Here is a 25892-nt window from a genome sequence, read left to right on the forward strand (position 1 = left end):
TGTTCTGTCACTTGGATTTGTCCTGGCTTGTGGGTATGTAGAGAACTCATTACCCAATTTGTTCCTACCGACCCATATGCCTAGATGTGCAAACTGTCCATGTCCACTAAACCTCTGAACTAGACTGCAAGGCCAGTCTGTAGGAAAAATTTAGCAAGGCTGAATATGTTGATTAATACCCAAAGGACAAAATATAACCATCTCCTGCTGATTTGGGTCTTTTTATTATTTTAAGGAACAACCAGATCATTGTGATGAGACTGGCTTTTAACAAAGTGGTGCTTGATTTCAGTTCATGGTAAGCAAAGACCAGCTGCCAGCTTTTCAGATAATAAAACATTCTTTGGTTTATTTTTTCAGAAAAAGGAACTTCAAACCTCAGGTTTAATGCCTGAAAGCACCCTTGCAATCATCCTTTTTTATCTGTGTATTATTCCAGTTCTATAAACAAGCTTAAAATAGTAAATGATAATACCAAGGTTTGGACAGAGGAAGAGCGTCAAAGGCAGCATCTTGAGCTGTAATGAATTACTTAAAGAGTAGAACTCTTTGCACTGCTCATCTATTCATTTTAACCTGGGAATCACACTTGGCCAGCCATGGCATGATACTGGAAAGCACTTGATTTCCTTTTGGTATCAAGCAAACAGGAGGACACACTCAATGCTTTTCTGAGCAATGATGGTTTTCAAAATAAAGGCCAGATAAAAGGCCAATGCCTTGAAATTGCCTCTGGATCTGTGTCAGCAGTAACAAAGACCAACACTATGAACCCACTGAAACTTTTGTGTTTAATTCAAGAGAGTCAAGTCTAACTATGATTCAGACCTTTGGCATGAGAAAGAGTGACAGAGCCCTATCTTCAGCTTGGAGCACACTTTACCAGTGCAAGACCCCTTAGCTAGAGGAGTCTGGAAATGCAGTGCTGAAGGACTACATCCACAGAGCCTCATTTGGCTCTTATTTGGGTCAGATGTTCACAGAAATCTCTGAGCAAGGATCCAGGATAAAGTGAATGCCAAATCTTGCCATTCCCTAATTACACTTTGTAGAGAACATGATCCTCCTTAACCTTAGGCTTCTCTGGCCAGCTGTGATTACCTAATCTGATGTCTTCTAAACCCTACCTTGTGTAACCAGTATCATACCCTCAGAAAAGATGTTTTCTGCCTTTGTAGACTACCTAAAAGTTGCTTTATGGAAGTGGAATGCCTGTATAGAGAATTTAGGTCTTCAGACTTTCTGATTTATGTTTTGCAGATTCCTGAAAAGTAATCAGGTTGCCTTTCCCTCTTCTCTCCACCCCAGGAGTGCACACACACCAGATCAAAAGCTTCTTTTTCAGAAAAATGTGCAATTTTGTTTTCAGGACTATTAATATAGAAATGTAATGTCAGTCCTTGGTAAAAAAATTAAATTTCCTGATCTGCATTTTTACCTCATTTCAGGTGGGAATCTGCTTGTTTTCACTTCAGTCCGCTGCAGAAAGGTGCAGCAAGCTCCAAAGGCCCATCCGTTATTGAACTTTGGTATCCTCAGCCTGTTCTCAAGTCGCTTCTGAGCATTCCCTTTCTTAAGCTAACCAGGTTGACTCCAAGGCTTGGCAGGCTTAGCAACATTTTCATCAACTTTCTGGTTCAGCTCTGAGCTCTCTCAAATTTATCAACAGCCTTTTGGAATCACAGCCAGGGTGGTTACAGTGCTATCAAGGGGAGATGTAGTATTTCCTCTCCAGCACAGAATTTCTTGGTTTTGTATCCAAAATCCATGTTATCCCCTTCAGGCATAGTATCCCACAGGAGCTCAGGCCCAATTGTTTGCTCATTTGCCATAACTCTTTTCCTCACTTGTCTTTTTCAAAGCTGCAAAGACTTAACAGTAATAGTTGCACTGTACTTGTACATTAAGCTCTTTCGATGCTTGTTACTCCAATACTCTGCTTGAGTACTTGGGAAAAATGATGTATCAAACTTCTAATGCAGTAAAAGCAGTACACGAGTAAAAAAGCCTGATACAACTTAGGAAAGTTAGAGTACAGATGTAGTTCCTATCTTGCAGGTAGCTGCTAGACAACCTTCTAGATAATGCTGCTACGTAGTGGTTGGTTTTATGAAAGGACATTGTATTTTTAGTCGTCGAGAAACTTGTCCATAGTCTTTAAATTCCAAGCTTTGCATTAAAAACAAAGTATTTCTGAGGAGTCTGGGACACAGCTGTTTCATCAGCATCTTAAAAAGTGTGAACTAAGAGATTTGAAATATTTCTTCTGAATATTTTGACTGTAACTCTACAAGTAATGTAATTTACCAGTAACACAAATACGACAGTTCCAATTCAGGAAAGCATATAGCTTATCCAAAGTCTTACCGACATCCATTACTAGCAATAAGCAGGCTTGAGTGCTCTGATGAGTGTGAGCAATACATACAACTTTTAATCCATACAGACTTTGCAGCAGTGGGTAATTATCATTATTACCCCAATGTATAGATGAGGAAACTGAGTCACTGAGGGATTAAGTGGTTCGCCCAAAGAACTATTGAGTGAGTCAATAGGAGAGCTGGGAATAGAGCGCAGAGTTCCCTGCGTTATCCATTGGAGTCCTCAGATAATATCATTTTATAAATGCTCTATCTTTGTAAAGACTTCAGTGCTATAATTATCTTCCCAGGACTCTCATGGAAACAAGATATTTATAACTCCATTAAGCCTTTCCTAGTAATTTTATGATCAAAGTGGAAAAAAATAATGCTGTGCCAATCAGTTGCATGTCCAATGTCATTCAGAATGGCTACATGATGAAAGCTTCTCCTTGGTTGTTTCAATTAAACGCTTGCTATCTTTTGAATGCCTTTCTTGTGTCTAATTCCCCTTCCACTGCATACCGGTGGAGAGGAAGTATTTTTTGCCATCTGATGAGCCACACATTTAGAATGTACCAAATAACTGGGAAAGTTGCTTGCTGCCAATAAAGCCTACTGGTTTATGCTATAAATGTGACAGTTTTAAAAAAATATTTTTCCTAAAGGCCCTTAACATTTGCCAGTTTCACCTAAAATGAGCAAAGCTACCTCAGTATTTCCACTAACCCTCGTATATCTTTAAAATTGCAACACAGATGCCAAGACTAACTGTAAACAACGGGTTAGCAACTGAGGCATTTGGACCGTGGTTCAGCAGAGCGCTTAAGTGTGTGCTTAAATTGAAATCCATTCTTATTCTGCAAATCCATTTTAAGTGTTTGCTTAAAGCAAAACACATGCTTAAGTTGAGTTTTGCTTGGCACAGTGCTTAGGCACAGCACAGAGCTAGGGCCTTAGAATTAATTTCTTTTCGAAAGGAAGTAATTATTTTTAGCTTACCTCTCAATGGCTACAGCCATATCTTTTAGTCCCCAGATATCTATTTTCAGGAGGTATACGTGCTAAGCCTAAACTTCTGGTTTCTGTGACAATCAGTGGCACAGAAAAGATAGCGAATACCGTTACTAGCGTAAAGAAAGAGACCACTTGAAATACTTGACTGCTAAGTACAGATGAGAGGGGCCTTCAGTGAGGCTCATGAGAGGGAAGACATGAAAGAAGTTGCGATTATTCTGGGAGGTGGCTGCTGATACGACGGGTTATCTTTTCAACGTGCTGACTGGAGAAGATTCACTTGCAGTAGGTCAACAATTTTAACTCAAAATGTTTTGATGAGTTTTCTTCAAATATTTTATCTCCACAGGAAATTTTATGATTTCAGGGAAAATGTTTATACTTTCCTCAAAAGTATCAAAAAAGGTTTGGCTGCAATGTGATAGTTTCTGTGGTTTTTTTCCTGAAACTCTTCTTTAATATACAATAAAGTCCAAAAATTGTCAAAGGAAATTTGGTTTAAAAGTTTTATTGCTCATTTCTCATAACTCTAGATTTCCTCTCTCTCCTTAAGAAGACTCCTACCATTTGTTTCACTGGCTTAGACATGGGAGCTACTTATCCCAATAGAAATGAATACCAACATATAGCCCTGACCAGCCCAAACCGTGGGTTTTGCTTAGATAGATCTGGCCTATGGCATGCCTGGGGGAGGAAAAATTGCATTTTCTAGGATGGTTTCTGAGGGATGCCCCACTGCATTCCCTTTAACATCCATACTTCATCCAGAAGGTAGAAATAACGAAGATAGGTCAAAATACAGTAATTTTTTTTCTTTTTGGGTTAAAAGTCTCCTGCTTGTGGAAAGGAGATACTACCCTTGTGGTGGTAGTATGAATAAAAACCTCATTCTGACTCCTCCTACTGATATGTAGAAAAGCTTTGTAACAGTAGGGAGAGTCAGGTAAGAGGACAAATGCCCCATGGAAATTCAGGACTGCCGTATTTAAAAGCAGACTGGACAAACACATGAAGAAGAATAATTTAGACACTGTTAATCCAGTCCTGAGTAGGGTATCGTGATGGCCTTTTAATACCCGTTTAACCCTGTCCCAGTGGCAAAGTGCCATCTTTCCCTCCACCAGAAGCTTCTGAACTATTTCCAGGTAGAAGACCCCATTTAGCTCTATCACTTGACCACCACATTGCTTTACTAATCCACTTCCCTTGGTTTTTTCTACCTAGGAAAGTACGGCAAGTGCGTGGAGCTGTCATCCACTACAGGGCAGTCACATAGCAATGGGATCCCAGCATCAAGCCCACTTTTCTTCACCTGCTTGTTTGGTATCTCTCTGGCTGTCAAGAACAGGTACTTCTTTCCTGCCAAAAGCCTACACTTTAATAAAAATGTGTCCTGCCTTTCAGGACAAATATTTTCATGACTGATTCTAGCCTGCTAGGGAGTTGCTAAATCTGGTAGCCTGACAGAGGCAAGGCTGCCGCAGCTCCATGCCCCTGGGTCCAGCCTGCAGTGAGGCTGTGCATGGATTCCCAGCAGACTCATGCACAAACACACGCGTACAATGTGTGTATGCACTGATGGCCCCACTGGCCAACACAGACAGAAACACTCAGCTCTCTTATGAGCAGCACCAACAGCTTCGTCCTGCTCCCCTCTCTGGCAGACCAGGGTGAAGGTCTGTGAGTGCAAAATATATATATAAAAATACACATGTACAATGCGGATCCCTCCAGTAGCTGGTCCTGAACCCTCACTCTCCCCAGCTGCCTCCTGCCCAGAGAAACACATATGCACACATGTACAAACAGGTCTCAGTCGACCCCCCGGCCCCACGGGCTCTGCAGCAGCTAGCCTGAACCCCCTGGTCCCTCCATCAGCCAGCTCCTCCACATGCCTCACCCTGGGAGACACACACTTCACCTACTCACCAGCTAGCACGGATTTTTGGTAGCGATCACACACTGACATAACACACCCACACAGTATGCACACCCACACTCCCTCGAGCTGCTGGCACCATGGCCCCATGGCCCCTCCAGCCCGTGGTCCCACTCAAGTTGCTGCACTCACACCCCCATACCCACACATGCACACACAAGAGGGCCCCTCACCCAGGAAAAGAGTTAAAAACAGCGTGTAAGGAGAAGACAGGACAGACTGCACTGATCAGGCAGAGGGCATAGCCAGACAAGCATACCACTCAGCAGCCTGTGTACATGCAACTAACCTCCTTTATCCCCTTATCCCTCTATTTTTCCCCGTTTGTTCCTCCCCAACCCACCTTGATCCCTCCCTTTCCCCACCTTTGGTTCCTCTCCTAAACATCCCACAAGAAGTCTTGTGCAACCACAAGCTGCTCCTCCCCTGCACCCCACAGTGTGTCCCATACCCACAGGCAGTGTTCCTCTCTCAGCCCAAAAGGTGGGAGCTGCTCCTGTTGTTGCTGCTGGGTGTCACCCCAGGACATGGCCGGCCCTGGGAGGTGTTGGGCAGGGCATTCCTCAGGCTCCTCACCTGCTTTTGCTTGTCTGCTCCTCTGTGTATGGGGGGGAATGTGGTTTTTATCACATACCCTAACATTGCCCACAGGCTATTCTTGCGGGATGTGGAAGGAAGAAGAATGTAGTTCTCAGCAGGCACAAGATCACACCAAGTCTGAAAAATTCAGCAATATGCAGAAGCTACACCAGAACTGTGACTGTGTGTAGGACAGATTAGAACCCATCTGCAGTGGTGTGTTTGTAAATCTTCACAGGTGGCTTCAGATGCCTTTTATTCATTCTAACCAAATTGATGCTGATCTTCAGGTTATACTTTCACAGAATCATGGAATAGTTTGGGTTGGAAGGGACCTCTAAAGGTCATCTAGTCCAACCCCCCTGCCGTGGGCAGGGACATGTGCAACTAGAGCAGGTTGCTCAGAGCCCCGTCCAACCTGACCTGGAATGTTTCCAGGGATGGGGCATCCACCACCTCTCGGGGAAACCTGTGCCAGTGTTTCACCACCCTCAGCATAAAAAATGTCTTCCTTAGATCTAGTCTGAATCTCTACCCCCTTTTAGTTTAAAGCCATTCCCCCTTGTCCTGTTGCAACAGGCCCTGCTAGAAAGTTTGCCGCCATCTTTTTTATAAGTCCCCTTTAAGTACTGATGGGCTGCAATAAGGTCTCCCCGAAGCCTTCTCTTCTCTAGGCTGAACAACCCCAACTCTCTCAGCCTTTCTTCACAGGAGAGGTGTTCCATCCCCCTGATCATTTTCGTGGCCCTCCTCTGGACCCGCTCCAACAGGTCCGTGTCTTTCTTCTGCTGAGGGCTCCAGAGCTGGACGCAGTCCTGCAGGTGGGGTCTCAGCAGAGCAGAGGAGAGGGGCAGAATCCCCTACCTCAACCTGCTGGCCACGCTGCTTTGGATGCAGCCCAGGATACGATTGGCCTTCTGGGCTGCGAGCGCACCTTGCTGGCTCATGTGCAGCTTTTCATCCACCAGGACCCCCAGGTCCTCGGCAGGGCTGCTCTCAATCCCTTCATCCCCCAGCCTGTATTGATACTGGGGGTTGCCCTGACCCAGGTGCAGGACCTTGCACTTGGCCTTGTTGGACCTCATGAGGTTCACAGAGGCCCACTTCTCCAGCTTGTCCAGGTCCCTCTGGATAGCATCCCGTCCCTCTGGCGTGTCGACCGCACCACTCAGCTTGGTGTCATCTGCAAACTTGCTGAGGGTGCCCTCGATCCCACTGTCTATGGCATTGATGAAGATATTAAACAGTACCAGTCCCAATACGGACCCCTGCGGGACACCACTCGTCACCGATCTCCATCTGGACATTGAGCCATTGACCACTACCCTCTGGATGTGACCATCTAACCAATTCCTCACCGACTGGACAGTCCACCCATCAAATGCATCCCTCTCCAGTTTAGAGAGAAGGATGTTTCCTTTAGGGACTTTTTTCGTTTAAAGTCAAGTTTGCCATTACAGAATTTTGCTTTTTTGAGTTACCTCTTTTGGGGAAGAAAAATGACCAAAACAAAACCACACACACAAAAAAATCCCCAAACCCCAAAATCAATTAAACAGAAAAATAAAAAGAAATGCACATTGGGAAAAAAAAATTATCTTCACCAAACTACATGATACCTGAACAGGTATTTTGGACATTTCCAAATTTTAAAATTAAAATATACATTTTTGGGTAATGACCACACATGAAAACCAAGGGAATAGTTTTCAGTTATGGAAGAGATTCTGAAACAGCAGTTAAGAGTCCAACTCTTGCAGAGTTAACCATTATGAGCTAAATTAGAAGTTGGATGAATCATTTTCCAGCCACATAAATCATTGAAGTTTGTTAAATTGTTGTATCCATAACTGAGGTAAGCCAACCATTGAATGAATTATACAATGTACTATTTTCCTACAGATGTTATTCCCATAGTTTTTACTGTTGTTGAAAGTACATTTATGTTTTTTTGTAAATACTTCTAAAATGATGAATAATCTTTACTTAAAAGACTAAAAATACATGCCAGCTACTATCATATATGAAATCTGACAGCAGTTAAAGTGTTGGTATCTGAACTTATTTGACAGCTTCTTTGAACAACTTTTACTAGGTATTCTTTATAGGATTAAATATTTTTAGATTTGTGCAATTTGTTCTGTAAGTAAGTCATGTTAAAGGGAAAGCAAAAGTGTCCTAGGTATTAGATAACCAGTCTAATGAATAGCAATAGCTTTTCTTGCAATCACTTTTCATTAGAAGCCGAAGATCACGATCAAACTTTCATTGCATATTCATGCAAGGACAGATTCTGAATCCTGTGGAGCAAATCAAGCTCAGTAGAAATTTTAGGTGCTCCAGTGGAACAAGACGCCAGTGTTTCCCATGCTTGCAATTTTTCCATTACAAATGCATTTTATTTGCAAAAAGTTGGCACTGATTGTAGGCAGAGCAGGCCAGATCTTCACCTACCTACACAGGCAGTGATACATAAGTGATGCTAGTTTATCATGGCTGCAGATCTGATCTGGAGGTCTCTGCTCAGCACTGTCCTGTATTTTGCGCAAACCAGCACCAGGGAGCCGTATGGAGTTACCACAAGGCACCGCTTTGGCCTTGGTTCGAAGAGACCTGCAGGAAGCAGTGACCTGGCCCAAGGGACCTGTTTTTCCGCTGGTTCTAGCACAACTTCCATGCAGGATTTCCAAACGTAGCAGCTTTTTGTCCTGAATGTCTGTTTGGTGAGTTTAGTGTATCAGATTTGCAAAGTCTGTGAATAATTGGCCCACATATTATGAATGCAGCAGGAGAGCTTGATTTTTAAATACTAGGAGGTAGGCAATCAGGTGAGGAGCACAGATACAACTATACTGGTATGGCATACCACAGCGCAGAGTATGTACAGCATTTAAAGTTGAAATTAAGCACTGTTAAGGCAGAGAACCTATCTGAAGATGTAGGACAGGGAAGCAGCTCAGTACTCCCATCCATCCAGGGGTGGCTGGCAAAGGAAGGTAAGTTAGCGCTGGGCAGCTTTCATTCCCGGCATTTGTACTGGACCCGGAATGGTGCCATGGGTTGCTGTGTCCCCACCAAATGTAAAGGGCTCTGCAAAAAGAAGAAAATCAGTAGAAACATTTAAGTTAGTTCAGTTAATGGAATTATCACTGTGCTTTAATATTAAGATATAAGCATATTCTTGGAGCTTTGGTCTTAGAGAACCAAGACCAAATACTGAGAGTATTTCTTGGCTTTGCTCAAGCCATTGAGTAGGGCCTTCATGATTACTTTTATTCCACTCGCTCTGATAGAGGATGACACATGAGATCTTAAGAAACTCTAATGGTTTTGAATATCTTCACCAGCATAATTGCCTGTGGGTGCAGACCAAAGTTACAATAAACTCCAGTGAGAGCTGGCGTGGCAACACACCATCAGTCAGGAAGAAGCACCCTTTCTCCGTATTCTGGGTGGACTTTCTACCATTACTTGAGATCAATATCTCACGTTCTTCATGGAGAGCAGAGGCATTAAGTTCTCCTGGCTTCTAACTTCCAGCCTAAAGGGCAATCATACAAAGCCCATGCCACTCTAAACTTCTCCCTCTTCTCCTTGGCAGTTTAGCTATAGAATCATAGAATCATTAAGGTTGGAAAAGACCTCTAAGATCATCGAGTCCAACCATCAACCCAACACCACCATGCCCACTAAACCATGTCCCTAAGTGCCGCATCTACACGTCTTTTGAATACATCCAGGGATGGGGACTCAACCACTTCCCTGGGCAGCCTGGTCCAATGTTTAACCACTCTTCCAGTAAAGAAATTTTTCCTCATGTCCAATCTAAACCTCCCCTGGCGCAACTTGAGGCCATTTGCTCTCGTCCTATCACTAGTTACTTGGGAGAAGAGACCGACCCCCACCTCGCTACAACCTCCTTTCAGGTAGTTGTAGAGAGCGATGAGGTCTCCCCTCAGCCTCCTTTTCTCCGGGCTAAACAGTCCCAGTTCCCTCAGCCGCTCCTCATAAGACTTGTGCTCCAGACCCCTCACCAGCCTCGTTGCCCTTCTCTGGGCACGCTCCAGCACCTCAATGTCCTTCTTGTAGTGAGGGGCCCAAAACTGAACACAGTATTCGAGGTGCGGCCTCACCAGTGCCGAGTCCAGGGGCACGATTGCTTCCCTGCTCCTGCTGGCCACACTATTTCTGATACAGGCCAGGATGCCATTGGCCTTCTTGGCCGCCTGGGCACACTGCCGGCTCATGTTCAGCCGGCTGTCGACCAGCACCCCCAGGTCCTTTTCTGCCAGGCAGCTTTCCAGCCACTCTTCCCCAAGCCTGTAGCGCTGCATGGGGTTGTTGTGGCCAAAGTGCAGGACCCGGCACTTGGCCTTGTTGAACCTCATACAGTTGGCCTCAGCCCATCGATCCAGCCTGTCCAGGTCCCTCTGCAGAGCCTTCCTACCCTCAAGCAGATCAACACTCCCGCCCAACTTGGTGTCATCTGCAAACTTACTGAGGGTGCACTCAATCCCCTCATCCAGATCAGTGATAAAGATATTGAACAAGACCGGCCCCAAAACTGAGCCCTGGGGAACACCGCTCGTGACCGGCCGCCAACTGGATGTAACTCCATTCACCACAACTCTCTGGGCCCGGCCGTCCAGCCAGTTTTTGACCCAGCGCAGAGTACACCTGTCTAAGCCGTGAGCCGCCAGCTTCTCGAGGAGAATGCTGTGGGAGACGGTGTCAAAGGCCTTGCTGAAGTCCAGGTAGACCACATCCACAGCCTTTCCCTCATCCACTAGGTGGGTCACCTGGTCATAGAAGGACATGTTTGTTGTGTTTAGGTTGTGACAGGCAGACATGCTGACTTCACAGCAGTCCATGTTTGTGAGGAACGAGGATTTTTGGAAAGTGGAAAGGACACAGTGCAAATGGGGAAGGGAATTACTTCTGAGAGTGGAGACCACCCCACTCTCTGTTAATGGTAAAACCTTTCTATGTCACAGTTGCTCCTACAGTCTTACCCTAATCATTTCTCTTCCACCACTGAATATGTAGTGGAAGAGCACTGCGAGTTCTGCATCTGATTTCATATCTTTGAAGTATTAATAATCCAGTTCCATATTCACTGGTTTTGTGAGTGGCAGAAAGCAATTAAAAAATCTCTGGTAATGTTTAGGCAATGATGAGACAAAATACTCTTGTAGGTGCATTCTTGTGTAGGCAGCGCAGCCCCACGACATTGCTGGAGTTACTCTGGGTTTTCTGAGTTAAAATGAAGATTGAGTTATTCATTACATGTTTTATTAACGCTCCTCTCAAAATTTTGCTTCATTATACATAACCACAGTTGAGCATGGTTGTTCAGCTGAGCATGATGAATGAAAGATATAAAGACGTGGAATGCTGTATAAATGCATGGATCTTTTACCTCCTTTGGTACTGCATCCAAAAGCACAAATTCATATTTGTATAGGAACAGCACAACGAACAACTGGATTTCCATGATAGCAAACCACCTGCAAGAAAAGGGAGGAAAACGTTGGTCATCCAGCCTGACGATCACACGTGTGTTATCATCAGATAAGAAACAGGGTGTCTTTGACACATTTTACATTCCATGCTTTAGCTCTGCCTGAAAGTTTATCTTCAGTAGGAAAATATGCCGTAGCTTTGTTCAGCTTCATTGCTCAGCGACGAACACAAATGCAGTGGCTGCCCCTTCTTTCCGGTGAAACGTTAGACCGACAGTATCCCTCTGACACCCTATTTTAAAACAGCCCCTTATCATTATGGTTTTTTCCACTGTGTAAACATTTATGTTCTTCTAACGCTTGCTGACTTGAAATAACTTCATAGGAGTGAGAAGACAGTCAAATATAGAAAAGGCTATATGACTAATTGTGCTATATAAAGTTATAGAATACAGCTGGGAGCCTGATGACATCAGAGTAGCTGTGACAGTGGGAGTTATTATTTAATGCGTCAGCGTTAGAATGCAGTATGAGACCCAAGGGCATGATTTTTTTTTCTGTAACACTCTCAGAAGGGTCTTTCTTAGTCAGTCCGGAGATTTCAGATAACTGCAGGTGAACTCCTCTAGGCTATTATTTTTTCATGTTGGTATGTACAAGAGCTTTCTGCATTCAGGCACTAGCATGTACCTATGCCAGGTCATGGGATTACTCACTTGCAGAATTGAGACATGTCTTAAATACTTAGTTAAAATATTAATACTGCCTTGCTCTTCTACACAGTTTATTTTCCATTATCTGAGATATGCTGGAAAACTTGGATAAAACAGCTATTGGGGAATTCGCTGGGGAGAAGGCCACATGACTGCACATGGCATCAGCCTGGATTTGGCCTGGCAGGTGTGAGGAGGAAGCTAATAAGCCCCACGAGACCCAAGCTAACTCCTGCAGAGCCATCCAGATCTGTGCACTGAGCCACCCTGTGCTCCGGAGTGGGAGGATGCTTGTTTGTTTTGGCATAGCTTCAGACCCAAATTACCTCTGTGATTTCACATTGGAATTACCTTGAGATAGGGAGCTTTTGGTGACCTTGAGCTCGGGGGAATGCAGTGCAGAGATATTTCAATGGAAATTAGCTCAGGTCAGGCAGGACTTGCTAGCCCAAACTCCATGCCGGTGGCACTGTACAAAGGTGGGCTCCTTACAGTCACTGCACTGGTTGCACAGTGTGGTCCTGGGCCCCTGGTGCTTGAGGTTCTGCCTCTGAGCCATCCTCACTGGTTTGGCACAGATGTACCAGGATGTGGCCAAATGCCAAAATGCCTCTAGGTGGCCCTGAAAGTGGAAGCGCTGCATTTACAGAGGTCCATCCTTCAAACACAAGCACAGCTGGATGTGAGCTGACCAGCTCTGACACCTCTGAACCCGTGGTGGGGTTCATCTGCAATCTGTCCGAGTGGCATTGGATATAACCGATAACTGCAGCACTTCCCACCGTTAGGTCTCAGAGTGCTTTTCCAAGTAGACTGCTGTTGTTATTCTGCTCTGTAGAGATGCTGAGGCACAAGGATGATAAGCAACACACATGTGCCAGGGTGGCCAGAGGGACAGCCCAGGAGGGAAAGGCAGGACTGCAGAGTCCCAGTGCGTCCCTCCCTCCCACAGCACATTGTACTGAGCAGAAACCATGAGCTTTCTTGCAGCTAAATGCCCCTTAGTTCCCACCTGTCTTTCGTATTCATGACTGAGTCCTAGGGCCTCCCCTAGCACTCTGAGTCACTGAAGCCTTCCCATTTTATTTAGTGACAAGGGGGTTTGACAAAGATTTGCTTTCTGAAATCTTGCCCCTGTTGCACTGCTACGTATTGGTGTTGTGCTGGAACCCAGGAGCCCAGCTGTGGATTGAGGTCTTGCAGTAAATGGAGTCTGAGAATGAAATGGCCGTTGGGCTGAAGGGTTTACAATGTCAGCATAAGATAGGAGACAACAGATGGAGCCATGCAAGATAAGCACAGTCGCACCGGCAATAGTCACCTGGTTAGACAGAAGTAGCTTCACTGCCATCAAATTTTTCTTTTAGGTAAAAATGATGGCACAGAAATGGCTTTGTGGGAGCTCTTCCCATGTCAGTTTCCTAGAATATTTGACAAGTAAGTTATTTTCTGGCTTTCAGTTTGATTAAATTAGCTTTTAATTTCATGATGAACTTTTGCAATGGAGAAATTAAATGTTTCTTTATTTATAAATCCCAGTACTGAATTAAATGAAAATGCATCTTAAACTTGAAATATCATTGTTTCATTCAGTCACACCAAGGAAATCTGCAACCTGGGATCTAGATACATCCCTTGATTTAATTTCCTTTCTTCCAAGACCACCACATTATTCTTTTAGAATTATTGCTGAAAAATGTGAAGGTGTGTGTTACCATGTGGACTGCCAAAGGGTTTGAAAGGACTTTTTGTCTGTCAGCAAGAAAAAGATTCTCCATCCATTGCCTATGTAGAAATGTTATAATTTTCTTTCCAACCACGAACTTATTTTAAAGATATTATCAGAGTCCAGAGAACAGCCTGAACAAAGAAATAGGTCAGTATATATAAACAAGCAGCTTTCAGAAACATTGTTTTGCAGCTTGTCCTGTACCTGCGGATGCCTCTTGTGAATTCTGCTATTGCCCTTGGCTGGGAATGAGGCTGTGCTCATATTTAGCTTAGGAATATGGTACGAGTCACGGAGGTACAGCAGTACGTGAGCACTTTCTGCCGGCAAGCCTAAATGGTGAATGCAGTTTTATTCATTTTGTTTATGTCTTTAATGTCTTCACAAAGTTTATCTGACACCCATGTCCAGCCTGCTATAGGGTGCAGATTCAAGAATGCAGATCCTCTGCAACACCGTCTGGATTCCTCGCTCCACATGGGACTCTTGAGTTAAACTGACCAGTTTTAAGGATTCTTGGTTATTTGCTTCCTAGAGGAGACCGTGTTTTGAAGGCAGAGAATTGAGCGTAGAGATGTTTGAACACAGAAATGAGGAGCAGCTGGCTCCCTGGGACTTGTTCCAGGAAGAGGGACAGCAGAGAAAACAGCAGAAGGAATGCAGGAAGCATTGAGGCTGGCATTGCTGGAGGAGTGAAGGGAGACAGGATCTGCAACTTAAGCCATCATACAATTGCGTGGGCCTTAATGCAAAGACAAGATTTAAACAGAGAGGAGACAGTTAAGACATTTGAAGATTAGCAGAGATGTCAATGGCATCGTAGAGGATGGAAAGAGAGTCTCAGACCAGAGAAATGTTCTTTAGGTTAGTTTAGAACAGGTTTATGGCAGCCTAAAAGCCTGTGTCTGTAAACTGGCATGTTTGTAAATGGAACAACTCTCCCTTGATGAAAAGGTGCCTCAGCAGCAGCAGAGCTAGGCTGACTTTCCTTCCTGGGGGATATCCCTTGATAAGCTAGTCTCAGATTCTGCTTTTACATCGTGACTTAACCTGTCTTTTCCAGGAATGAAACCACTTTCAAATCAGTTTAAACAAGGTCCAGATAATACTGAACATTAGGGGACTGACAAAGAGCAAAGCAATGAAAACACTTTATCTCCAAGTGTAAGAGGAGCCCGGTTCAAGAGAGTTGTTCTCTGCAAGCTTTGGGAATAAATAAACCCCAGCTGTTTCACTGACCTTCCTGGACACTGATGCTTCCCTCCTCCGAATGCCACAAAGCTGTCCAAGAAAGCATTCTTCTCTAAATTTGCCTCTTTCCAACGATCCTGTGGGAAGAAACTTTTTTTTTTCCAAATCAGCCTTATATAAATAAAGCTTAACGTTATTTCTCCAGGCTAAAAATGACCTTGGACAGCTAATGCTCAATACAAAGTTGCACTAATGCCATTTTTTGCATTCAACCTGTTAGTGTCAGAGTCTGGATTCAAAAGTCAGGAGCAACTCAGGGAAAGAAATGAGGGTCCCATTTGAAACATGCTTAGTGCTGGAGAGGTTTTTAAAATCACCCTTAAAGCGTTCTTCCTATGCCTCCCCATTTTTCTAAATCCTGCGTCTTGAGCTATTGAAATGCCTATAAAACTGCGACCTTCTCCTTTTAAATATATGCACGTTCAAAGCAAATGTTCAACCAGGACCTTCCCTCAGCCACAAAATTGTATGACAGCACACAAACGGCTCGTGCACGTCTTGCACACAAACTGTTTCTAAGACACTGTGCACAGATAAATGCAAAGTGTATGAGCTGTCACACAAGAGAAGGGCAAGGATTGCGCAGCCCCGTTCTCAGGTGCAAGCCAACATGTGAGAAAATTAAACTCTTCCCAATGAAAACAGCCTGTCTGTACCCAGAGAGCTCCTTGCTCCATCCTGAGTTACTTTAAGAGAAAAGGAGCAACACGAGGAGCAAAGCAATATCAGCTAAAGTTTGGGTGGGTGGCACTGACAGAGGTAAATCTCTTGAATGCTGGGTGACAAACTATATATACCAGCCTCCAGAAACTCAGTGCAACTCTACCAAGGCCTTCAAGCAACACCCTGTCAAGTTTATGGAGGCTAACTCCTCTGATGAAGCTGTCTTAGAGAAGATGTAATCTTGTGTTTGTTTATTTCGGATTTTTTTCAGCTTGGGCTGTTCAGAGCTTTCTGAAGAGGAAACCTGTTAGCATCAAAATCCAATAAAAGCAAGAAAAAAAATCTCAGCGGTGATGAAGCAAGGCGGTGGTACCATTTGGAATGGCAATGTCCGAGGGGTACTCACCTATTCCTCATGGAAAAAGGGTGAGTTTCTAAAAAACAAGCTAGCTTGCTTTTTAGGAATACAGTTACTAAAGGAATAAGCTGCTGCATCAAGGTTTCTGCTTAGGGTTTCAAACAGACAGGAATTGTTATGAGGGATTTCAAATCGGTGAAGAGTTTGCTATTAGAAGAGTTTTATTTAAATTACTCCTTGATGTATTTCTGTAAAAAAAGACAAACCGTTCTATAGCAGATGGTGCTAAAAAGAGCAGTTACAAGCCTGCCCACACGGCCACCGGGAGTGGAATAACAATCAAGAAACTCTAGATGAACTACTGAATTAGCAGAGCTAATACCTACCAGAAATCATCTGACTGGAAAGACCAATGAGCCTGGGTAAATACGTGGAGATGAGCTATCCAGACAGATGCCAGGGAGAGGAGAGTACTTGGAGTTGGGTTCAACAGTGAAATCAGTGGGGTCTTTCCATGGTGGGCTTTGAATCAAGATCAAAGTGATATAAAGTAGTACCATATTATCTGGAATATATAACTGAACTTTTCAAGTCTTGCTTATTCCTACAGGCTCCTCCTTTTTGTGCACATCCTTTCTGTATAGAAGGCCATCCTCTAGACGATGGGGAATACCCAACTTTAAGCCAATTTGTCCATGTGCTTTTGTTGTGAAATAAGTGAAGAGGAGAAAAGACAGCAGAATACTCACGCTAAGAGTGACAACTTACAGGTTTGAACATTTCTGGGTCAGGAAAATATTTTGGATTCCTGTGCAACCAATACGGCGACAACATCAGCAGGTCACCTGCAGGGACGGTGAAATTCTGAAAAGGAGAAAAAACTCTAAGAAAAGAGAAAATCACGGGTTCAACTCACAAAACAGTCCCTCTTTAGTACTTCTCTTCCATCAGCAGAAGGTCCTAACAGGACAAGTGAAGGTGGTAAAGCCACAGTAGACATATTACATGTTTGAAGCTGCTTCATCCTGTTGCCATTTTTCCACAGGAAAGACCTAAACAGTGGTGAATGTGGAAAGACTATTTTTGTTCTCATTTGGTTTTTCAGGTATAGAAATAATAGTAACATTATTTCTGTCTTTCCCACTTCTTGATGTACCATGTGAACTGGTATTTTTTTCTACATCTTTTGTTAAGCACTTCCTTAAAAATACAAAGAAATTCATAGAAAGACTTATATGACAATAGACCTTTATGGGACTTCAGTAATTTTTTAAATGGGCATGAGTGCTGATTCCTTAAGAGAGAGTGTTTTTCTCCCAAACATTTATTTGTTAGACTCCTGAATGCTGGCACTTCCCCTCTAAACGGCACTGAAGAGAACAAACAGAAAAGAACGAGTTTTATCAGTTACTAAATCATGGTGCCTTTTACTGTATTTGTTGTGTCTGATTACTATTTCATATACCATCAGCACAGTATCTCCAGCTCAATTCAATTTAATATAAAGTCAATTAAAAACTGAAGGTAAGACTATGAGCAAAAGAAGCAAAACCACTCTTAAATTAATGACAATTAAAATAATGATGATGAAAAAATCTGTTAAACTAAACAGAATTTATATGTGAGATTGTGGAATATCTCTACTATTTTAATTTTATCTATACCTATTGGGAGGCCACTTTCCAGACAAATCATACAGCATCCTTCTGGGGAAAGAAAAAAAAAGAAACTGACCTGAATTCTTATTGGGTTTACTACTTTCTTGGTGATTGCACCTGGAGACCTCAGCCGTATGGCTTCCAAAGTGCACCATTTAATAAAAGGGAGCTTCTTAAGGTCCTCTTCAGAGACTTCTATTTTATCTTTACCTGTTATGGCATGAGAAAGAAGACTGCATGTAAAAATTAGATCTCATACTTGTTTTGATACATGCTGACACGTCTTGCTTTAGACCTTCTGATAGAATACCTCAAGACTTTAAGATCTTGTTTACACCCAGAAATGTTCTTTATATTTCAGAGTAAATAAATGAACCAAAATCAGTACAATTTAAGAAAAGACATTGAAGATAATTTAATAACTCTAAGGTAGCTGTAGATATGGCATTTGCCAGAAGAGGCCAAACAAAGGTCATCTTGGAAGTTAAGAGCCCCTGGACTTTTTCAGTACTTTGGTAGGACACTGCATGGGAATCTCAGGGACTGTAGGCACCAAGACAAGTAGTCAAGGCTGAGCTCTTGGGCTATGTTAACACTAGCAAATAAAACAGGGCCAGGAGAAAGGCTTAAGCACTGGTTCATGATTATTCTTATTGGTTAATTATTGACATGTTCCTTAGAACCATAGAATCGTTAAGGTTGGAAAAGACCTCTAAGATCATCGAGTCCAACCGTCAACCCAACACCACCATGCCCACTAAACCATGTCCCTCAGCGCCTCATCTACACGTCTTTTAAATACCTCCAGGGATGGGGACTCAACTACTTCCCTGGGCAGCCTGGTCCAATGTTTAACCACTCTTTCAGTAAAGACATTTTTCCTCATGTCCAATCTAAACCTCCCCTGGCGCAACTTGAGGCCATTTCCTCTCGTCCTATCGCTAGTTACTTGGGAGAAGAGACCGACCCCCACCTCGCTACAACCTCCTTTCAGGTGGTTGTAGAGAGCGATGAGGTCTCCCCTCAGCCTCCTCTTCTCCAGGCTAAACAGTCCCAGTTCCCTCAGCCGCTCCTCACAAGACTTGTTCTCCAGACCCCTCACCAGCCTCGTTGTCCTTCTCTGGACACGCTCCAGCGCCTCAATGTGCTTCTTGTAGTGAGGGGCCCAAAACTGAGCACAGTATTCGAGGTGCGTCCTCACCAGTGCCAAGTACAGGGGCACGATCGAAACCACATTCCTTGATGTGGTTTTGACCCATGTCAACAAAGAGTCTTCCATGGAAGTCTAAGTATTGTTCAGGGGACTGCATATGTGAATGACTGCTCCCAGTAGGTGACTGTTTTTTGAGGGAAAGAGATTAGTCATGTGGGGGTGAATCATGCTGGACAAATCATCCTCAGACGAGAGAAAAGAGAACAGTTCCTGGCCTGTTTTTCCACAGAGTAGCTGTAACTGGTGGACATCACACCATGAAAAGCAGCTGAATTGAAAGACCTCATCTGACCCTCTCATAGATGCATGAAAAAAGCACAAGACTGGTTAATACAAATCTAGGTCTAAATGATAGGTGTGGAATGAAGAGACAAATACATTTGGTTCTTTTTCTACCCTTCTTTTGCTTACATCAAAGGTGGTTTTGCTTAAAAATATGTCTTGAGCATATGCTGAGTAAAGAACTCAGAGCTGGACTCTATGTCAGCAGTAGTACCCTCAGCAGCAACATTCGTTTTTCCCAGCCATTGACCATTGGCCATGTGCTGGGCCAACACAGAATGAATACTTTCTAGGTTCCAGAAGGACATCATCGGATTTATTACCTGCTTTGCCAAAAACAGAAGTCAGGTCTTCCATGATTTTCTTGTAAATGGAAGGATAAGAGAGTATGAAAACAAGGGTCCAGAATGCAATCTAAACAGAGATGAAAGTACTTTAACTCAGGAATATGGAACAGAATTACAGTATCCTTGTAGCAAATCACAGAGGCAGCTGAAAACATTTGCGCTTTTTTGGATGTGCCTGTTGTAGTTAGGATGCACAGGGAGCTGTGCTTCCAGGGTAAATCCACATCTAAGGGCTCAGATCCTGGGAGATTAGGTCTAGTCATCTGCTGTGTACTTATCTTCAGTGAACATTACATAGCTTTGGCTTTGACCTTTGAAACACAGAATCCTTTCTTTAATTTCAAATAACTAGGTGTTAAAATGAATTACTAAATCATTGTGTGTGATTAGATTTAGCTGCATGAATGGAAGAAAAATTAAATAGTAAATTCCTACTAATATTAGCAGAAATGAGGTGAAATAATTTGCAGTGTTGTCACAGTGAGTTACACTAAAATGGGCAGGAAAAGTTGTAATTAACAGCAAAACAAGCAGTAGTATATCCCCTTTAGAAATAATTTGCTAACTGATTATGCAATGAAGTTGAAAATCAAGAAATTTAGGAAGGGAGAAAATCCTCTTAAGTAGGACGAAACCAGAAGGACTCGCAGCACTGCCAGGAGTCTCTCTCCTCTTGCTGAGTAGCGGGAGATGCAGTCTGCACGCCGATCTGGTTGCGGGCCATCTGTGCTGGTGAGGGATGAGAACTCTTACTGTTATTTCCCAAATAGCTTTATGCGGATGCAGCCCTCCTGCAAAACAAATCTGGTAGCTTAGTTTTCTTGTACAGCACTTGGACACCGTGGCTTCACTCCATGGGCCGAGGAGGGATAACTGAGTTGTTTCAGATAAAAGGGCTTAACGAGCTTGTAAAAAATCCCCTTGGAAGGTGAAAGGCCTTTTTTCATCATTCCAGTCACCAGAACAGTGGTTGTGACTATTCTGAGAAACAACGGAATATCTGCCTGTCTATTTACAGCTGAATATTACAGAAGTAAGTAATGATAGTGTTGTGGAAGGAATGTCAGTTATCCTGATAACAGGCAGCAGGCTATGCCTCTCGCTTATACCAACATGTGAATCCACAGAAACCTCACTGAAAAGGATGAAATTCCTTTAGGGTAAATTGTAGTAATATCCAATCTACAAAAAAGATAGATATATCCATTAGGACTACATACAAAAGTAACTCACTATCATTTTTTTCTAAATCACATCTGTAACGGACATAACTGTGCTGGAAAGAGCTCAGTAGTCATGGTAAATAAAGGATGTTTTTGCTGCTATGGATTTTTCATCTGAGAAATTGCTATAAATGTCTTTGGTCAGCCTAAGCTGTGTTAGATATATTGGGTTTGTTAGCATACATGCATCCGTACCATTAATCTGTCAAATCCGTTTCCAACACAGACAAAACTTAAGTGGCAGCAGAATCAAACTATTGCTTTTCTTCCCCTGAAGCAACACTGGCGTTTGTACGGCAGATCCCCCAAAGCAAAAGAGCCAAATTCACTCAAGGATTTACACACAGATGAAGTTACTCTATACTATGCTTTTTGATATTCTTTACAATCGATGACACCAGGCTATTTAAAATAGAGTCTCTACTATAACACAGCCATAGTGCTTCAGAATAGTTAAATGCTCTTCACAGCTTAAGGCTGTGATCTTAATAGCTATGAGGTGTATGTTCCCAAAATCTTACGATAGGGGACATAATAATTTAGGAAAAATACAAGAAGAGCTTTTCTTGTCATTGCTTCTGTGGCACTGCAGCCTGGGTATATTTGTAGTGATGCATGTGGGCGTGATAATCCCTTCTTTGGAATACATGCAGTGTGCGTGACCTCTGCTTCAAAGTCTTTGCTTCCCCAAACCAGGCTTTTGAACAGGATAGAGAGAAGGTGCTTCTCTAGCTGATGTACTTACAGGGACAGCATTTGCTTGGGAAGCCCAGAGCATCAGGAGACCATAATTGGGAGCTAGATGTTTTCCTTGCAAGTTATCCAGGAGATGTTGCAGTAGCGTCTGTTATAAATAAAAGATAATAATGCGTATTTCCAAAAATATATTAAAATCTAGTTTAGGGTAGGGCTTACTAGAATTCAAGGATATAACGTAAGACTAGTTTATCAAAGAGAAGTAAGGTTAGTTATGGGTTTTTTGCAGTCACAAAGTAGAGATGACAGCTGTTAAGAGAAAGTGAGACCCACTCATAGGCAGAGGGCCAGAAGAAGTCAATGCACCACGTGAATCCCTACTGAATACTTGTGCTGCCCTCCATTTTCTTAAAGTTTTTAGGGGATTTGGTTCCCTCGCTCCCCATTGTTGCCTGTATGTGGAAGAAAGAAAAAAGAAATCTCTATTCTTTTTTTAATTCCTGCTCTACTTCTCTACTTTAAAGAACCTGAAAACGGGACTGAACAAGTTGAATGAATGGAAATGAAGAAAATGTTCTCTCCGTTCCTGCCAAAAAGGTGCTTGTTGTGAAGAGATGGTCTGATATATCAGCGAACTTCCTAGTTCCAGGTGCTCTGCTAGTGACCTAACCAGTGACTTCAATGGCTTGACATTCTTTGAAACTACAGCAACTGTGTAATGTTCTAGGATCAGCTTTTGTTTATAGTATTTCCTTAAATACAGGGCAACCATGCATTCAAGGCAAAGCTTCCTGTCTACTTTACAGAGGGGAAAAGGCTGACCTTGAATAAAAAAATGACCGCTGTTTTTTCCAAATTCCCACCCAATCTGAGACACCGAGTTCGTGCCTCCTACTTCCTGCACCTTCTGACCTCCCACCAGCCCCTCTCCAGCCCTCTCTTTCTTTCCATTATTCTGGTTTATTTTACGAAATAAATTGTGGTATGTAAAGCTTTTAAAGTCTAAATAAAACCTGGTTTGTTTAATGACCCGTTCTATAATCATTTGGTAGATCAAAATTCCCAGGCCAGTTCTGCCCTCGCGTTTGTCAGCTGTATAGGCAGAATTCTGGCCATAGCAAAGGAGAATAACAAGGGGTTCAACTTATCACGGCTTTGACACAATCAATATGTGGGTACTTGGCTTCCAATCCAGTAATCTGCTATTTTCTACTAGTCTGGCTGCTGGAGGATCTACTCACTCTACACCAGGGTTTAAAAATAGTACATGTAAGGTTTTGAAATTTCACAGCGCAGTGCCCTCAGAGAAACAACTGAAGAGGTCTTTCTCTCACCTCTTTCAACTGCTCACTGCAGCTGCGATACCGGAGGCTGGCGATGGGTCACAGCTCTGAACCCTTGGCTTAAAATTCCCCGGAGGAAGATGTCAGTTCTCAGAATTGTAGGAAATAAACTAAATTGAGGAGCAGGACTCAAAATTACGGGTCTGTCCTAATGTAGGTAACAGCAATACTGGACAATTAAGGTACAGCTATCAAAGCTGACGTATTTGGCTTATTTCTTCCAGTACTGAAATAATTCCTGCTCTCCATTCCTTCAGTCAGAATATACAACGAAGTCATCTTATTTCATAGCCTCGGATGTTTACCTTGGATGTGGTCTCTGAAGGGTTGGTCCTTTCAGCATCTGACACTACTTTCTCAAATAATTTTAGAAGCCATTTTTTGGATTTTGACCAGTTCCTGTAAAGAAAAGCAACAAACAAGAAGCACTTAACTGAGGCAGCACAAACCAACATTTCCTTTTCCATGGGAAGGACTCCTTGGTTTCTTTCCAAAAGCCCCTGGGCAGCCGTCAGTTGATGAATAGTCAAGTGTATATCTGAGTGACAGTAGTGTTGACTTCACCTCGGCCAGACCTCATCTTGCAGCCAGGACCTGTGACTGCAAGACTCCTAGATTTTCATATCTATTCCACTACAGGTTTTCACTGTGGCTTTGGACAATTGCCTAGGTCAATCTTTCAAGAATCACCTCCCCTGAGAAAATAAGGGCCACATTTTTAGACCATCCTTAGTCCTTTCTGAAGGCTATTTTGAGGTGCTCAAGGTGCTGTCGTGGCCCTGACAGCACTGACAGGCTCCCTTCCTTGGAGTTTGGTTGCCTCTACCCAAGGTCTGCTCTGCAACAGTGCAGCCATGTAACCTGGGATCAGTCTGCTGGGAAAACAGCTAAGGTGTGGGAAAGATGCCTCGCTGGGGACCCCCTCAGCTTGGGACTCACATTTAGGCTCAGGCCTTTGCCCTTTGCCCAGTTCTGCTGCTCCCTGACAGGTCCAAGCTGGACCCTGCCCACCTAGGCAAGGTTGTTTCTGCTTTATGCCAGGAAAATGCATGAGACAAGGTCAGAACTTCTTTGAAGGACCTAGCTGAAAGCCTGCCTGACCCAAGGGTGCACCATTGATAAAGACAGCGCATCATCCTCCAGGGGAAATCTCTCTCGCGATTGATATCCCAGCAAGCAAAATGCGTGTAATAGGTACACCACGTCCATCATCTCCGCTCCGTTACCTCAGGAAGCACTCGGGCATCTGAGAAGCGTATTCGAAGTCCTCATCGTACTTCTGAAAATGTTCTTCAAACTCCTTGATTTCACTCTGGCTCGTCGGGCAGATGCCTTTCCCAAACAAAGTGTTCACCACTGCTGGATACATGACTTGCCTGCAAGGACAAGATCCCTGTGACTTACAGGCCACAGGGAAGCTGTTGCAGCCGTTTTAGGTCAGGATGCGGCGTGTTGAATTGCCAACACTAGAAGTGCGGGAAGGGCTGGCACAAGGCTCATACCTCACTCACACCCTTACTGCAGATTGTAAGCAGAGGCTGGGAGATACACGGACCTCAGGCTAGTCCTCTGCATGTGGCTGAACTTCGTCAGTTAGCGTTCGGTCACTTGAGCAGTGGCAGAAAGGCTCTGGGCGCTGACGTCCCCTTCTCCCCGTTAACCACCCCTCTGATTTCAGGTTAGCCCATGTGGACCTTCCGGGCATTGCACAACCCCTTCTGCAACCAGACACCCCGAGAAATCCTTCCTCTGGCTGCAGATTTGCTGGACTGAACAATGCTTTGTTTTGTTTTCTTTTTATCTCACTCCGTCCCTGTTTGCTCCTCTGTTACCCTGCCAACTCCGAGTTCGTTTCCCAGGCCATTTCACCTGGACTCTTGAGCTCTGAGAAACCCTCACGCAGCCTTTGCTGGGTTCCAGCCACTGCTAAACGCGTATTTCAGGCAACGGCTCTTTCACTTTCTCGCTTTCCTACAGATCATAAGGAAGATGGAGCCACCTGCTGGCTCTGTGGATTTAATTTTGAGGCAGCTAAATAACAATTATCCAGGGAATTGCATTCCAGTTCTTCTATCTTGTATTGTCTGGCAAAGCCATAAGAACAGATCACACTCAGCACAGATTTACTGTGGATGACTCTTACGGATTCTGTGGTTTATCATCTAGCCTATGACTTTTTAAAAAGTTTTAGACAAATAGCAGCTGATTCAGATTCGATGACCAGTGTCCATGACAGCCACGGCAGCGGGAAGAATGCCCTGCTCCCCAAGGCTGCAGCAGGGATGCAGCAGGGAGCCATGCATGCTTCATGTATGACTCGTAGACCAATGCCGCCATGGGCGCCCACGCCATGTCGCGGACCATGGTCTGTGCTGGTGCCAGTACAGCAGAGAACAACAGGTCCATCCCTGCCCTCAGAAACTTCAGCCCGGGTAAAAGACCACAGATGGATTCAGACGGGGGGGTAACAAGAAAATGTGAGCCAATATCAGCATACCAAGCAGTACATACATATACATACCAGCTGTCCTGGTTTCGGCAGGGATAGAGTTAATTTCCTTCCTAGTAGCTGGTACAGTGCTGTGTTTTGGATTTAGGGTGAGAACAATGTTGATAACGCACCGATGTTTTAGTTGTTGCTGAGCAGTGCTTACACTAGTCAAGGACTTTTCAGCTTCCCATGCTCTGCCGACTGAGCAGGCTGGAGGTGCACAAGAAGCTGGGAGGAGGCACAGCCAGGACAGCTGACCCCAACTGGCCAGAGGGACATTCCATCCCATGGGACGTCATGCTCGGTATATAAAGCTGGGGGAAGCAGGAGGAAGGGGGGGACGTTTGGAGTGATGGTGTTTGTCTTCCCAAGTCACCGTTACGCGTGATGGAGCCCTGCTTTCCTGGAGATGGCTGAACACCTGCCTGCCGGTGGGAAGGAGTGAATGAATTCCTTGTTTTGCTTTGCTTGTGTGTGCGGCTTTTGCTTTACTTATTAAACTGTCTTTATCTCAACCCATGAGTTTCCTCACTTTTACCCTTCCGATTCTCTCCCCCATCCCACTGGG

At 43.8% G+C, this 25892-nt stretch overlaps 1 protein-coding gene across 4 annotated transcripts in view; it reads right to left on the bottom strand.

The window, feature by feature from the left end:
• Positions 1-7555: 7555 nt before the first annotated feature.
• CYP39A1 (cytochrome P450 family 39 subfamily A member 1) overlaps positions 7556-25892 on the bottom strand; it is a 33051-nt gene continuing 14714 nt past the window's right edge. For 2 of the 4 annotated variants that reach the window (XM_076332647.1, XM_076332644.1), the window contains 9 exons: positions 24060-24209; positions 23139-23232; positions 21540-21638; positions 19548-19638; positions 17806-17939; positions 16840-16935; positions 15039-15127; positions 11315-11402; positions 7556-8985 (listed from right to left, as the gene is read on the bottom strand). In XM_076332647.1, coding sequence (XP_076188762.1) covers positions 8914-8985; positions 11315-11402; positions 15039-15127; positions 16840-16935; positions 17806-17939; positions 19548-19638; positions 21540-21638; positions 23139-23232; positions 24060-24202 — 906 coding nt within the window. In that variant the 5' untranslated portion in view covers positions 24203-24209 and the 3' untranslated portion in view covers positions 7556-8913. The remainder of the gene's footprint in view (positions 8986-11314; positions 11403-15038; positions 15128-16839; positions 16936-17805; positions 17940-19547; positions 19639-21539; positions 21639-23138; positions 23233-24059; positions 24210-25892) is intronic. The other 2 variants (XM_076332645.1, XM_076332646.1) reach the window with 2 other exon arrangements.

This window comes from Aptenodytes patagonicus, chromosome 3 (genome assembly GCF_965638725.1).
Source record: "Aptenodytes patagonicus chromosome 3, bAptPat1.pri.cur, whole genome shotgun sequence".
Classification (NCBI taxonomy): domain Eukaryota; kingdom Metazoa; phylum Chordata; class Aves; order Sphenisciformes; family Spheniscidae; genus Aptenodytes; species Aptenodytes patagonicus.